This window comes from Patagioenas fasciata, chromosome 3, assembly GCF_037038585.1.
Source record: "Patagioenas fasciata isolate bPatFas1 chromosome 3, bPatFas1.hap1, whole genome shotgun sequence".
NCBI lineage: Eukaryota > Metazoa > Chordata > Aves > Columbiformes > Columbidae > Patagioenas > Patagioenas fasciata.
This window is the reverse complement of record NC_092522.1, coordinates 91539703-91556809: the sequence shown is the minus strand read 5'-3', so window position 1 is coordinate 91556809 and position 17107 is coordinate 91539703. Positions and strand designations below refer to the sequence as shown.

Sequence of the window (17107 nt, the reverse complement as noted above, 5' to 3'; positions counted from 1 at the left end):
GAATTCATATACATAACAATTCAAAGAGGATCTGGAAAACAGTTTAGTCATTTTTTGGTAGCAAAATGCGTAATGAACTACATAAAATCAGGTATGGTGGATAACAACTTGCCATCCACAGTAGCATATTTCTATTCCTCTTGGTGCCAGTTACCAATGATCTTTGTTCAAACATGCAACTTTTTTTTTTTTGGTAACAGAAAATAAAGGGTGAAGAATCAGGCCTCAAATACATATCCAGAATATGTGCAAATTTAAGGACTTAATTCTATATGCCCTCCCTTCCAGATATTGCAGATGACATTTGTTAAAAAAAAAAAAAAAAAAAAAAATATTAAGGGTGTACAGAATTGAGGTTTCATTTCAGGTTTATTTTTTCAACTAAGTTAGGGTCACACCAATTAAAAAAAAAAAAATCTTTCACACTACCCAAACTCCCAAAACAATGCATAACCGGAAAGTTTTGGTTACATTTTTGTACCATACCAGATCTCAAAAAATATGACTCCTTCTGTAATTTTTTTCCTTAAAACTGGACAATACTTTTTTAAGTGATAGAAAATGGTATTAAAGTTTGTTTGTAAAGGTATCAAACAACTAAATGTACCATAAACAAATAAATAACTGCTTTTTTTTCCAGAGCAGTACATATAACAATACATTCCCCTAAGTCATATAGTTATCATTTACAATAGACAACTTAATTTTACTAAGGATGCAAGAAATAATAGAATACAAGGCACAATCATTAAATGGAATTTTTCTTTAGGGTGTATATTGACTTATGTCAGCGTGATATACCATAAAAAGTGCAGAAAAACACAATGTGCAATGAGACCACTGTATAAAACATGATTGCATAAAAAGTGATTTGGCCTTTTAACCTTAATAATTGAAAATAACCAATCTTCCCCTTAAAATTAAACTATAAAGTATGACATTTTAAAATTTATTTTCAATTCTAGTGCTATCTAAAAAATCCTGAAAAAAATTTATACCTGGGTAATATTTTATATGTACGTGTTTATGTATATATTAATATATACACATACACTCTTCTTTGTAGGTCATTTTAGCCTCTTAAGCATGTCTAAAGTTGTAGAAACAACAATCAATCTGGATCAGAAAGTAAACATCATAATTCCACACCTGTCCTGTAGTTTCCTTGAATCCTTTAACCAATTATACATTTTGTCTAAAACATCTCTGTCAAAGGACCCCACCAGTGCATTATTTTCTACCAAAAGTACCAAAAAGGATACATTTCGAACAATGTTAACAACTCACTATTTAAAACAATACACAGCTTTATCACTGCAAATGGTATGCTGTACTGACACTCCAAAAGAAAAAAAAGGCTTTCCACTGCACTGATTCTCAGTCTTTGGCACAATAAACAGAGATTTAGTGATTGATACAAGAATCAAGGTCTGAAAAATTAGACATCAGTCAAACTTTTTCCAATGTGGATACATATATATATTTGTGATTACATTTTTGCTATGTTTGGCAGAACTTGGATAAACCAATAGCCTGGGCTAGGCTTCTTTTGCAGTTCAATGTTCCATCACAACTGAAATTAAGCATTTTCAGATTAGCAAAGTTTGGTATTTTTGTGTTTAATACAAACGTAAGTGAATTTACTGCCACTTTTCGCCAAAATCTGCCTTCCTAGGCAACTTGACTTTACAATCAAAGTGTACCTACTTGGTCAAAAACGGACTTCTGTTTTCAGTTTGTGGCATTCAAAGTTCTATCACCTTTTTTTAAACGTGTAGAGATACTACGTACTACTTGAGCAGAGTAGTTCTCAACTCCGTACACCAGTCAGAAATTGCTTCAATTATTCTCAACTGTGAACAAAATGACTGTTGAAATGCATAACCTATTTGGAGGGCAATAAATAGCAAAAGTTTAAAATATATATTTCTTTCAAAGAATGTTCTTTCAGTTCATTTTTTGCTAAATTTTTCTCCCCAAATCAGAACATATTCTTCTAACCCATAATAGCAGCAGGGAAGCAGAAGTCTGTTCTGCTGTTCCTTTATTGTACCTGCTTCATAGCATTCCAAAGTAAAACCCTTGGTAAAAATTACCAACCAATTAAATTAGCTTTTGCTTTTTCAGTCAACTTTCGGACTCTGCCTCTGCTGGATGTTCCAAAAGTTAAGGAGGTGTCTTCAAACAACAACTGCCTTTGCTCTTCCTCAGAGTCATCCTCATTGTAAAAGGCTGTCCTCCTACCCTGGTTTCTAGTTCTCATGTGAGGTTCAGAGTCTTTAAGCTCTTCAGACCCCTCCTCCATAGGCTCATCTATCTTTTTCCTCCTGCTTCTTGTTTGCATTTTAACATTCGCAGGAACTAAAAGGTCCGAGCCCGCCTGATGGGTCTTCATCTTTCTTTTTGGCTTTCTACCCCCACGGCCTTTTTTTTGTACCAAGTCTTCCTTCGTATTATTTTCAGAAAGAGAATTGCATGCAGTAGAAGCAGAGGCTTCTTCTGGTACGTCCCTTGCAGTCTGGATGGTATTCTGCTCTGCAACCTTTTGCTGTTCAAGAATTTGTAGCTTTTTTGGTTTTCTGCCTCTTTTCTTGTGCACCACTTCACAGGTACTGTTATTAGTCTCCACCTTCGGTTTCCGTCCAGGACCTCTTTTAACTGGAGGTTTTGAAGGTTGTCCTCCATGTCCGTTTACCTGAATGCTTCCTGACGCCAAGGCATTATCCTTGCAATCTGCTGTAAAGAAATGAGAGTACTTATCACACAACAGATTTGCATTTACATCCATTTTCATACTGCCTTAATAAAACTCTTACTAAAATATTTGAATGGATTCACAGTGACTGCCAATCTGTCAAAATCTAAGGAACCCGAAGTCGAGCTCAAAAAACTTCACGCCAGTAGGCAATGAGGACTAACTTCTGGTTGGTGTTAGCTCAAGGTAGCTTGAGGAAAGAAAAAACCACAAAAACGACAGGGAGAAGAAAAAAAAAAAAGGCAGGTGCTCAAGAAGCATTGCTGAAAGGACTAGAAATGCTTCACACCAGGTAGTCTCTGGAGAAATGAAGTTTCTTTCAGCCTGAGACAGCATCTCATTATAGCCAGTTCATTAGACCAGGGTTATTTCAACAACAATCAAGGAAAAGGGTAGAAACATGAGACTTCAACAACAACAACAAAAAAAGCACGCAATCTGCACAGGTTTCTCATATTAACAGACACATGGCAGAAGGCATTTGCTTCAAGACTTTTATGGGCTATGAGTTTTTCTTAGGTGAGTGGTACCTAGCTTCCTCGGTCGGGAATGTCACGGGACCCCAATGGAGATGTTCTGATACCACAGCCCTTGCCTGTAACATGACCAGGAGCAGACTTGCAGTCAGCGTGACAGTACCTCCAGTCCTTTGATGGAACATCCATACACAGCCTCTGCTGTGTTCAGATGTGGCCCATCATGCACTGAAAGCACAGGCCTCCACTGTCATATGAATAGATATGCAGGGGAGAAGGTATCACATCAACAACGTGCAGATTGTTGACTTCTGACATGACCAACCATCCAGTCATATAATGGCACATTATTTAGCCATGCAGTGAGGCCTTTGTGAGAAAGCTTGCAAGGAATGGACATATGATTTAACTTATCAGATCACAAGCTGCTTTTTCAGAAGCATGGAAGAGTAAGAAAGGCCAGATAATCTTCAGGGAGAGGAGGATTACAATGAGTAAACAGATTAATCAGGTGAGGCTCAATTTCCAGGCTACTGTTTCTCCATCTTCAGAGTAAAGTTGCTTAGTGGATTCTAGCTGCTTCACAGCAGCTTCATAACAGTTCAAAGCTCCTTCATCAACAGGAAAGCTTTTATGACTAAGAGATCTAATTTCAGTCTCCCCAGTAGCTTTGAGTTTTAAGGTATCCTGACATCAAAAGACCAAACAAGTTCAGTCAGAAGATTACATGAATCTACGTCTGATCAATCCATACAAATATACTAAGCAGAAGCAGTAAACACTGCATAGTTCAGTTTTGCTGGGGCAAAAAATGAAAGAACAAAGTTGCAGCTGGGATGCTCTGATCGTTATGCTCACGGTTGTGGAGAGTGTCATCACACTCAGTATTACTGAGCCAAATATAACCCATGTTAAGTTTTATTACGTAAAACTCACAGGGTTTAAAGTGTGACCGTACAGAAGTCTGCTTTGGAATCTCAGAACTCATAACATGATCCTTGTCATAACTTCAATCACAGAATACCAGGTTGGAAGGGACCTCAAGAATCATCTGGTCCAACCTTTCTTGGCAAAAGCACAGTCTAGACAAGATGGCCCAGCACCCTGTCCTGCTGAATATTGATAGTGTCCAATGCTGGGGAATCCACCACTTCCCTGGAGAAATTATTCCAATGCCCGATGGTTCTCATTGTGAAAAATGTCTGTCTTGTGCCCACTCAGAATCTCCCCAGGAGTAACTTGTACCCATTACCCCCTGTCTTTTCCATATGACTCCTTGTAAAAAGGGAGTCTCCATCTTCTTCGTATGTACAGATATATTAACATATAAAAACTGGCTAGAGAACACAGTTATCACACCATGGACATGGTGTTACGAGCAGTCAAAACCATGTTAATTTATCAAGAAGGAAAACAACTGTGACTGAGTTGTTACATTAGACTTCCATATTCTGCTAAATCATAATGCATACTAATTTCCCCACCCCCACATTATCACAAATAAAGTACAAGAATACAGCCACCACATCAATAACTGGGGAGGGGGCGGGGGGGGTGGAGTTCCAAAGAACTCTGTACCTTGTTGATTAACAGTGGAGGATTTTACTTTGCGCTTGATTTGCTTCTCTTTCTCGGGATTTTCTCTTGTGGAGTTATTCCTGGTGTTATGACTGTAATCAGACTGACTAGGGATTGATACAATATTCTGGTTCTTGGAATGTTTGGTTGAATTCTCCAGTACTGGAAGGAGAAAAAGGAAAAACAAACAATTATTCAAGTTAAGTGGTTTTTTCCACATTCAATCTTATCTGGCTAAAACGCAAGTCATGTTCGACTAAAAACAAACTATTTGAATTGGTGATCTACAAGCAAGAAAGCTTCCTGGATAAAGTAACAGCCTCAGTTTTCCTCCAAAGTACCTCAAAGGCCCAACAGCTTGAAAACAGAACCAGTCTTAACAAATACATTAATATTTCCAAAAAGTAAGTTTTATGTTTAAAAAATACTCACAGCTTAACAAAAAAACCCCATACAACAACAACGAAAAAAAAAAGGGCAAAACAAAATACCCCAACTTGCCTGACTTTCCTGACCCTGCAGTAGTATTAGGCTTTGTAATTAAAGGCTTTATTGTTAAAGGCTTTGCTCCTGAAGAAGTAGATGGTTGCTCTGTAACAGCCAGATCTGTTATTGCCCTATTGCTTCTAGTCCGGACCAGGGAAGAGGTTTCAGCTGCTTTTCCATTCATCTGAGGTGGAACATGTCTCAGTGCTGTTGACCGTGCAGGTGCAGAAGATGAAGAGGTGGCAGAACTTTCTGCCTTCAGCTGAGGTTTTATTAATCTCCTCTTCCTTTCAGGGCTGAAAAGGAAGAACAATATGTATCCTGGTTGACCACTTTTTTCTTTTACAGAAAAAAATAAAATTGAATACCAGTGTCTGAAATCATAGGAGTAAAACAATCATCTCTGTATGATGTTAAAAATATGACATTTACTGTGGAAATTCACGTAGCTGAGAGCCTCTGAAAAGTGAACCTTTACAATAAAAGCTGTAGTTGTATGACAAAGCATCATGCCATCGCAATCCTAAACAATGCTATTTTGCTGTGCATGTTTAGCAGTTATTTGAATTTTAAGCACTTACACTAGGATAGCTCTAAGTTTAAAACTCTTCCACATCATAGGGACTTGCATGTCAAAGCTATAATTCTGTAATATAAGGAATAGCAAAGGAAGTAATATGAAAAAAAACCAAACAAAACCACTCTAAATTCTACTGTTTAGGAATGTCAAACTTGCACACCATTTCATGAATACTGTAAAGGAATAATGTACCTGGATGCAACACTACTAGAAACTGAGCTGCTTCTACTTCTTTTTTTCCTTCGTTTCTTTATTGTATTTCTTTTATGAAAGCGTAGGGCAGATTTATAATCAGATAAAATAGAACTTATGTGTTCTTCGAAGAAAGCAGAAAGGCGCAAACTCATGCTGTAGATCTGAAAAAGAAAAGCCAGTAAACAAGCAAGTTTTACACTTTTCCAAAGCATTCATTTCACTTATTTATAATTGAACAACAGTTAGAAAAGTAAATTGATTAATAAGGAAATGTTTTAAGGAAATTTACAGTCTGTCTCAAGAAATTTACACTAATCCATGTGCACATTTGCTTTAACTATTTTCATGGTTTTGCAAAGTGTATTACCACTGAAGATCACACACAGAAGGAAAAATTAGAAAAGCCACTATTTTAACTGCCCTTTTTCAACTGCCTTTGCAGAACACATTCCTTTCCAGCTTCAACAGGAACCACAGAGAAATCCTTAACAGAAATTTACTGTATCACATCTAGGGTCAAGAAATCTAATTTTCTTCTATATCAAGTTGCTTCCTCATATCCTCTTACAGATGAATTGATACTACCAGTGAGCTGGTTGCAAGAGGTACAAAAATGTATTAGAATCATGTAGGTGCACATTTCCCCCCTGCTTTTAGCTTTGGATGATTTACAGAGACCAAATCAAACTCAGTTTTGATCACGCCTCATTATTTGAGTACAGTTGCTATTAATTCTGGAAACAAAAACACAGAAGTGAACTGCCTAGATACTTTAAGAGGGGACACAGCACCTTCTTAGAATGTGAAGCAGAAAGACGATATTAAACAGTTGCCTGTCTAATGACAGACCAGAAAAACTATCTGAGCAGCAGACTGAACAGCTAAGTGTAAGCAACCCTGCATGCATTACCAGAGAGGACATCCAAAGACATTTCTTAAGAAAACATGTAAAAAACCGATACAAAAATGTATGTCTAATGTACCAAGGAGAAGAAAAGCTTATAGGTTTATGTCTACTCTTCAAGTAAACATCAGTCATGTAAGAATAACGAGTGAAAACATCACCGTTTAACTACGTGTTGCATGCACTGAGAGTACAGAGGTTCTGGAATATTAAAATTCTTGACATCAGAACCTTCCTCTTCTACATAAAATAAAAAAGAGCTACAAATTTATTACTATACCAGTCTGTCTGGAAGAAACATGAAGAAATACAAAAAGATCAGAAGAATCTGTGAAACTACACTGGAGCTAAGATCACGTCAAGCATTCTACCTCGGTTTGAGGAGATCAAGATGAGAACGAAACACCACGAAAGAATCCAGACCTGCCCAAAATACCCTGCCCTTTGGTGCAACCAAAAGACAGAAGACTGATTCTTAGGTAGCCCAAACAGTGAGTGCAATTGTCTATTATTGACTGAAGAGAGACCAATCACTCATCATTCCTTCTGGAATTTGTCTCCGCGTTTTAAGACAGTAAAGTCCTGATGATTAATTTGCTATTTAGAACAGCCAAACATAAAAAACTATTAATAATTCTAGTCTAACACCTAAAGCATATTAGTAGAAGGAAAGCTACACAGAAGCCTTGAACATGTGTAAATATATATTTATAACTTTCACTTCTAGCAGATACTGCACCTGCAAGATAATCTGAGAGAAAACATCATTAACTCTACTAGTGGCAGGGTATTTCCTATCAGCTAAGTAAGAACGGCTCTGTAGGTTCATGCTTTATGTTAACAGTTCTGCTTTCCAGAAATCTTAAGTCCTTCTTTACAATCTCACTGAATACCAGTGAAGAGCATACAATATCATTATCCTCTACTCTCTAAACCTGGACATTTTAATTTCAGGCAACCTCTGAAGTGGAGGAGTTTGAGGCTCTGTGTGTGTTTTGAAAATTTGGTTTCTTGCCCAAAATATCAGTTAAATTCCACTATTGTACCCAGAATCATGTTTCTACAGATCTTTCCTTCAATGTGGCTCTCCCTTCAGATCCACTATCAAAACACATGTGCAGAACATCAGAACTTTAGGCATTTAAACAGCCAATGTTCCTTTATTTTTTTTTAAAAAAAGCTATACTACTTTCTCAGAAATATTCATGTTTTAGTATCAGAAATTATTAAACTTGTTTTTCAAGTAATCGATTACACCGTCTCTCTGTTTTTCTGTTCTGTTTTTTTCAGCTGAAAGTACTCTTTCAAACAAAAGTCTTACCCTTGATCTTTTACTTGGTGTGTAGGCCTTGGAATTGCTGAAAATAAGTCTTACATCTTTACATAACTCCATTGGTGACTCATAGTTGCCAGCTTCCAGTGTTTCTCTAACAGTAGCAAAATCCATAGGAGTATCTATAATATCTCTATAATCCTGTTAAGAAATAGCAAAGCAGTGTATTACAATTCTTTTTTCCAAGTTTTAATATATCCTTTTTTTTTTAGGATGCATTTGATAAACCTGTTTATATGAAATGTCCTCTTTAAATAGTTCTGGAAAACTGCTGGAAGACATTTTGCTCCTTTCTACTTGTACACAACATAACTCCTCACAGACAGACCTGCCAGGATCGAGGCTAGAAGTTAACTGATATGAGACTTAATTCATTTTGCAAACAGATTTACTGAAATACAGAGCTCAAAATTCTGTATCCTAAGGGTTGTGTTACTGACACTGTCACAAAGATAACCATGATACATGGAAGTGTGAATACAAGCTCTCCTGGGTGGCTTAACAGCTCAAGCTTGGTACTAAGCCTAACACTGTTTTTACATACTAGCTTTACAATATGAAGTTTGAATATTTGAACCTGATCAGACATTTAGCACATCCCTGCTGAAACCTGAGCAGTTTCCCAAACGGACACCTGACGATTTAGGCAAGTAATATTAAAATAATGAAAACTTCACAGGCTTAAACAGGACCCTGTTCAAACCAACGAAAACTTTTTTTCTAGGCTATGGAAGAAACAGAGGAATATCCATATTACAAAAAGCTTAAATACCAAGTCCATCAGAGCAAACAGAAACTGTGCGAGTGCCTCTGAATATTAAATAGGTTTGTGACGCCAGGGAGCAGAGTGTTCCATGCATCAGTTCATTTGAGCATCTCAAACATAAAAGACCACTAGATTCAGCCACAACATCAAGTTTAAGTTACTTCAAAAATAATGGTACCCCAGTGGCTGTAGAAGTGTCAGGACAGACCTGCTCCTGACTTCCAAAAGAGAAGCACTTCTTTTCTCCCACTGGGATGAATTATTTCCTCCAAGTTAATCACCTCAGAGTGATCTTCTAAAGAAAAACTGAAGGAAAGCACGCAAAACCTTTGCTTTGTTACTTAAACTAGACTGAAAAGCTAAAAGAGATACAAGGCAACAAGACTTCTGTGTTAAAATATTCTATAGTTACAAATGGTTGATCACAGCAATATGAACTCCAGGGTAATGACCCAGGCAGAAAGTGAAATCTGGGAGAGTCATTGTTACTACAGTTAATGTTTCACTGCAGTTCTTCAGTGGGTACTTTTTATGCATCAAGCCCAGATGACTGTGGTATGAAAACTTTTAGCTTGTATACTTCTGAAATGAAAACAAAACCTGATCCATGACATTTGTCACATGCAACAATCAAACATATGCCCTTCAAATGACTATTTTTCACCCAGAAAAGGAAAGACACATCATAACCGCAAAAGCTGTAATTTACTTATAACCATAGGCATCCCTGAATATAAAACATTTTGCAGCTAATTTAAGAGAGCAGGGAAGTACAATTTCTTCCGAAATTACTTGAAAAAGACAACAAACATTATTATTATCAGGTGACAATGAGGCACTGAAAAAATATGTCGATAAAGCTGCCTGAAGTTTCAATTAAAAAAGCTGGGAAAATGGTCACAGTTGAAAAATAAAATCCACCTATCAACTGGATCATAACCAGCCTTCCTGTTCTAAAATACTCACTGGATATTCAAGGAGATCCACTGGTTGTCTAAATGGTTCAGAGTCTTCACACTGAAAAATGAGATTCAGCAGCTCCTGGCATTGCTTCTTCCATGACTGAATGTCATATGACTGAGCTCTATTACGTAGCCGCCGCTTCGGTTGATGATCCTGAAATGACAATGTTGTCTGGTATATATTAAACAAACTAGGTTTTTATACAAAATATAATGGAAGAGTTACTCTGCAGGATATAAATTCTAATTAATGAATTCGTAGCACACAGAAGCACAGACAGAAATGCTTTTACATTGAACAGCTTAGAAGAACACTACCTCAGTCAGCTTAAAGCTGAAGTTACACAATAATAAAAACGTTTTCAGTTTTACACTCATTTGTTTACAAATGCATTTCTAATGATGTATAGCACTAAAAATCATTTAAAAATATATAAAAGTTTACCTTTCTTTTTCTAGTGGAAGTTCCTGGCACATTTGTATCTTTCTCTTCTTCCTTTGAGCAAGATAATGAGCCGCATTAAAAGGTTAAAAAATAAGCATATATGAGTAGGTGAGTTCTTTAATACTTCACTTACAATTTGAGTCCTTACAGTTCTATCCTTGTCCCTCTGGGAAGCATTTAATGTTACTGTCAGTTTTGAGAACCTCTCCAAAGTCTAAACAAAAAAAATCTAACTTCTCCAATAAACTGTTAAAGCTCTCTGTACTAAAGGAGGAGGATGGATTTTTACCCAGTTTAATGGCTGACAAAAAGAAACATTTAGTTGACAGAAAAGTACACCCCACTCCCTTATAGTCACAAAAATATTACTTTGGCATCCAGCAGGAGGACACAGACAGTGATCCCATTTCTCCAGTCTGTCAATGGAAATGTCTAAGGCACAACCACTTACCTCATCAGAGTCAGACAATACTTTCTTCTTCATTGCATTGTATAATGGAATTATGTCATAGCAACTCTGGTCTCTGTGTCAAAAGAAATACACACTAACATTTATTTTCCATCTTCACCTGTGGAATCAACTGTATTTTGCCTATGGCAGGAAAATGTTTATGAAGCCATTCCCAAATAAAACAACAAAGTGTTCAGCGCTATATGAATACCAAGAGGACTGCAGCAATAAGAAAAGCTAATCTTCCGCTCAAAAGTTGCAAGATGTTATCTGCACTGTGTAACACATAGACCACTTAACAGTGCTAATGCTTTAAAATTAAAAATCTTAATCCTTTAACATTAATTTATTAGCATTAAAAAAACCCTAACACTATACCACATAAAGGGCTTTGGGGCCCATCTAGCTTTGCAAGAAACATTACTGTGGATTTAATGTACAAAAGTGCAAACACATTAGCATCTACAATTTAAGACATTTGAAAAGCAATGTTTATTTGTGTAAGGCCTAACACTGTTATTATATAAACTTGCATAATTAAGTCAGCAAAACAAATATCAATTTTCAGTTCTTGTGTAACAGCAAACCCCTACACAAAAGAAAGCCCAAAGGGATTCTACTATGTAGCAATACAAACCACCAGAAAACGGGAGTAAATATTTAGTAACTCTGCACTAAAATCCTAATCCATAATACAGGCTACAGCACTAGAACAGCTAGGGGAGAAGGTGAAAGACGTCAAGAACCCACCCACCCCCACCCAGTTTCCTGCTTTTTAAAAAGACTTTGGTAACTTGGAGACTAAATCTTAGCTTCCCAGAGGCATCTAGATATTTCACTCCTGTTGGAACCATGTGGTTTGCTTTCCATGGTCTCAACATTCTACCCTACAGTTAGAACTAAAAAAAAAAAAAGCCTGGGCTTTATATATGCATTGCTAATTCACTTACATGAGTATATTAACAGACACAAACTACAGGCCATTATTAAGTAAGAATATCCATGTATTGCACTAATTTTACTAAGCCAATTAAAAACACACACTTTGAAAAACCCTGAGCTCCTTAATTAATCAGAAAAAAGCCACATAGAACAAAGATGTTAACAAAATTAGTAATAGAGAAGCCCTTTAGATACATATCTGTTCCTAGAGATGTATTTGATGAAAACTTTCAATATCTGAAGCAGTTAAGTATTTTTCACTTCCCAGCCAGTATGAGAAATCACAGGCACTGAAGATATCAAAGATTTATGCATGGAGTTAAAGTCCTAGATTTCCAAATACATAATGCAATTCTAGTGTTTTTAAGAATAGATGAAATAAAAAACAAGATTCAATTTAACACTGAGAAACTAAATCACTAAAAATGTTAGAGTTTTTATTAAACTATTGAAGTATCTTGCCATTTTGACAAGGTGGGAACAGCAACATTCCCTGTGTCCAAGCAAATCAGGGCACTGGACACGCAGTAAATTCTTATTACAAACTTCAGCTCTGCAGACATGTCAACTGACTGAGAAATCGGAAACATTTCTCAACGAGTTTTTCTACAGACAATAATAAAAAAAAAAGAACACTTGAAAGACAACTAGTATTTCTGTCAACTACAAAGTTTCCGATGTTGCGTATCAAACACCATTTTCAATCACATTATAAATTGTAAAGACTTTAGAATTAAATGCCCAGAATTATATTAACACAGGCAGTATTGAAACTCGAACTCCTAACTTACCTATAAATATATCACTCCACGAAGACACTCAGACCCATTTTTATCATTTAGCAGAAAGTCTCTTGAAAAATGCCACACAAATCAATGTATTATAAAACTTCACTTTGTTTTGCAAACTTGAGTATCCTTTGTCAAGACAAGCCTTACTCTGTTTTGACCCAACAGTAAAAAAATAGGCCTTACTGAAGCTGCAGAACTATCTCACTTGAAAATTCAGATCTGAAAAGACTAAATACCTTTGTAAGAGACAGGAATAACAACAGACCTACTAAGCTACTCACTTCATGAAGTGCAGCAGGAGATCTGTGACAAATTTGGCAGATTTGACAATAGGACTTCCAGGTTCATTAAATGTGCGAGTGTTATGTTCTATGTACCGGACTTCCCACATTAATGAAGAAAGGCGCCTGTGTATGAGAAGTAAGAGGGGAGGGGAAAGAAAAACAAATACGAATTTGTATACAAAACAGAAGAAGAAGCCTTACATACACATGGGTATGTTTCCTATGTGACCAGCAGAAGGCAGCTTCCTCAGGCCTCTCGCTCTCACATTATGTCCTGCAGTAATTCATACAAATGGCTTTAAGAATATACTGCCAATGCCCCTCAGGCACATTCAGTTGTGATGCTTCAGCTTTTATTATTCCTTTATGATATACATAATCCATCACCTCCTCTTAAGTCATAGCTGAGGATTAACAAAATACTAATAAAAATTAAGAGTATACATTTTTTCTGACAGATAGACAATGATCAGATTTCCTCCCATAGCTCTGATTTAATGACCTAAGTAGCCACAACATTATGAAAAAATTATGTACAAAAGCAAAAATAACAAAAAAACCCCAATTAACCCCAAATCTAAACAAACAAACAAACAACAAAAAAAGAAAAAATATGTTCTATTTAAAATAAAAACTCTGACAGCATGGAAGTTAGAAATATATACAGTTTTCTATCTTCATACTAGCAAAACATGATGAAAAAGAAATGCTGCACAAGTGTTTTGTAGAGTGAACTGGAGAATCATTTAAAATGCTTAGTGTAGCATAACCGTTTAGATGGAATTTAATCATGTTTACGGGTTCAGCAGTGACCGGGAAAGACCATATTTACCTTGTTTTGTTTTGTATTTTTTGAAAACATATGGACATGCTAAAATTCCTGGATCAGAAGAGAAAAAATGCCTCATGAAAAGCTACTAAAATTACAAGGGATCTGAACAGTCCCTCCTGCTTCTGCAGGTAAAGAAAACATTTTCACTGGGAAACACAATAGAAGGTGGCTGCTCATTATCTAACTGGGCCTTGGCAATACTACAAACTAATAAAAACAGATTTATGGAATAAGGTAGGCTGATTACAGAAAGTAACTGCTTACTCTTTTGACAAGAGAAACAAAATCCAGTGAGAAGTCCTCACCAACTCTGATTTCAAAGCAATACATTACAGAAGTCAAAGTTGGATTATCTTGAATCACACACTAAACATGGAACAATAAATGTGCATTATTAAATTATAGTGTATAAAAAACAGGGATATTTTTTGAACATGAAAAAGTTATTTTAGTTTAGAATTCAATCTTTGGTTAGTACACAAAAGCACTAAAAATTAACTTTGAAATCTGGCCCAAAACAAAATGCTATCCATGTTTATTCAAAACAAGTATTACACGAACAATGATTTTCAAACCAGAAACATCCCAAGAACCAAAGGAAAGAGATCATACTTCTTAAAAGATCATACTTCTAAAGTGATAACATATACTGCAAAACGTAGCAATTACAAACATAGTTTAGGAAAACATCAAAACAATGTCAAAAAGTTAAAGCTTATTTTTGTTGCTGCCCAACAATTTAGGATCTCAAGGTAAATAATTTAGGAGACTTGGATCTAACCTGTAAAATCTGCTCTCCAGTCTTTGTTTAATGGTACTGAGGTCTGTGGGATATGCGACAACAGTGCAATACATTGGGTAAGCTTGAAGATCCACAGGTGCCACAAATGCAGAAGCAATATCTAGATAGAATTAAAAAAAAAAAAATAAATCTAAGTTATATAGCACAAAAAGCTTATAGCAGTTTCAAGATTCCACCCCTGCCACAAGATATGCTATTTCTTCTGAAACACATAGCACTTTCCCCAAAATAACACAAATAACTACACTAGATACTCTGAACAATTTTTGGTATTTTTACTCATAAAAATGTCAGCTGAGGTGTATGCTGCCTATATAATCACTGCTGTGACTACCCATTCTGTTGTGCATGAAGCACCACACTCCTCAGAGACCAGCAAGTGTCTGCAAAATATACACCTTTGAAAAGGAGACTTATATGTATAAATTATACATATCTGAAGATACGCAATTCAGTACTGTTATTTACAACACAGGCTCAATTCATTTGGTTTTATATTGCCACTCTCATCTTCAAGCAAAGCAATCATTAAATTCTTATCATAAGACTTAAAGTACCATTTCAATGTCATTAAAATACAGGCAAAATCCAGAATCAAAATAAAATACAAACACAACCTCCTGTCCCTACCTCAGAGCAAAGAAGCCTTCTAAAACCAACCCACCACAATGCTAGAAGACTGCTGAGCAATTTAAATCTGTGCACCTACACAAACTTGCTTTTCTCCTCCTGTGCTCAGAAGCATCACAAGTTCCTAGACACATCATGCCTATATTTTACATGTCAAGAGAAAATGCAATAATACAGAAACATAAAACCCCTTTGAAGTGTCTCTCCAAAGTCTTTAAAAAACAGAAAATACGTTGCTGTTAAACAGATTGCTCTTCTTCTAAAAGCTGTTTACTTACTCTTATGAATGTTCTAGCAACTGCTACTTTGTACCAATACGCACCACATATGCCATAGTTAAAACCCAAACTAAGCAGTATGCCATACAACATAATGCTAAATGTAAAACCATTACTCTCTGACAACACAGTGACAACAACTAAAATTTCAGTTTCTCACAAGTTTAATTTAATTCTGTAATTCGTATTACTACACCATATGGATATTTCCTTTATTTAAGAAGCAAAGGGAAGCTTTTTATGCAGTGTGTCACCAGAGAAGTCATACTGTGAGACATTTAGGTATCAGAAGTATTTCAAGAGTTAAGTTTTCAGGCTGTTTCTAAATGTGTCTTACCTTGCTTCATGTACTTCAAAAATCAGTTGAAGAAACTTGTCTGCGACAATTTATCTATGTAAATTATGACCAAAAAACTAAGAGTGCTGACTGACACACTTTGCTCGTCAAAAAATATACGGAAGACTTACGATTCAGCCTGTATTTCACTGATGGATCTCCATCTCAGACACCCATCTTTGATCACGTAAATGTTGTAGCGATATGTCAAATGTTTTAACAATTACCTTTTCAGAAGCTGCTTGGAAAGAGTAATTGCTCTACAACCAAATAGCAAGTGGCTCTTCATAAGTCAATCAATTACTTTATTCTCAACATTTTGCCTTTTCCTCAACATTTTACACAACCAAGAAAATGTGGGGGAGAAAATGGGAACTAGAAAAGGTTAACACAGGGGAAATCAACATATATAATTACTTAGAGAATGAATACTTATAAGATTTTTTTTCACCTATCTGCCTGTAATATAGTTAATATTCTGTTTATCATAAAGTTTGCAATTTTAACCCCAACAAGGGATTCCAGTAGCTAAAGCAAAAAAAAAAAAAAAAATCAAGTTTTTAGCATGTAAAACCCAAACCCCTGACATATCAAATTATCTACCAAAAAGCAAGAATGACCTTTGAAAACAGGAGAAAACATAGTTTTTTGTGTACCCACTATATGTGTGGTGAGAAAGTTTTCTTCAGTTTAAGAGGTAAAAGAGTGTATTTTATCACATTCATTTTGGTAATTTCAGAAGTACCATGAGCACAGCCTGAAAAATATAACACAAAAACATTCCCAATATTATTCATGATTTACCTAGAGTCATGAGTTGGTTTATCCCTGCAATAATTCTGTCACACTCCTCATCTCGTGTCCTGGAGCCCCACTCTCCATCCAGAGGTTTGTAGAGCAGTGTTCTACGTTCTTCATCTGTTAAAGGTACACTAGTTCCCAGTTCTTCTGGAAATACAGCTAGAATGTAACACGAAAACTAAATAAAACATAAGTCTCTGTATCCTGTGTAACATACATCCGTATAATTCAAAGATATGTAACATCATAATGCATAATTCTTGATTTGCTTAAAGACACACTGGATGCATCCAGTATCCTTTTGGTACATTGTTCGGTTAAATTTAAATCCTTACAAAGCATTTTGGTGTAAAGTCCTCCATGAAAAAATAAATTATCCTCTATCATATATCTAATTGTAGAATTTATTTTAGAACCAAGTAAGACACTCGTTTATCAGTTCATGATTGTTGTGGTTGTGTTTTGTTGTTGTGGGGTTT

The 17107-nt window shown here is 35.9% G+C and overlaps 1 protein-coding gene across 2 annotated transcripts in view; it reads right to left on the bottom strand.

Annotated features, from left to right (window-relative positions):
* Window positions 1-350: 350 nt before the first annotated feature.
* PHIP (pleckstrin homology domain interacting protein) overlaps window positions 351-17107 on the bottom strand; it is a 106955-nt gene continuing 90198 nt past the window's right edge. The window contains exons 30-40 of one of the 2 annotated variants that reach the window (XM_065833506.2): window positions 16632-16787; window positions 14562-14682; window positions 12946-13071; window positions 10932-11004; window positions 10481-10531; window positions 10040-10189; window positions 8296-8448; window positions 6068-6231; window positions 5311-5591; window positions 4810-4971; window positions 351-2736 (exon numbers count right to left, since the gene is read on the bottom strand). In XM_065833506.2, coding sequence (XP_065689578.2) covers window positions 2093-2736; window positions 4810-4971; window positions 5311-5591; window positions 6068-6231; window positions 8296-8448; window positions 10040-10189; window positions 10481-10531; window positions 10932-11004; window positions 12946-13071; window positions 14562-14682; window positions 16632-16787 — 2081 coding nt within the window. In that variant the 3' untranslated portion in view covers window positions 351-2092. The remainder of the gene's footprint in view (window positions 2737-4809; window positions 4972-5310; window positions 5592-6067; window positions 6232-8295; window positions 8449-10039; window positions 10190-10480; window positions 10532-10931; window positions 11005-12945; window positions 13072-14561; window positions 14683-16631; window positions 16788-17107) is intronic. The other variant, XM_071806844.1, reaches the window with a different exon arrangement.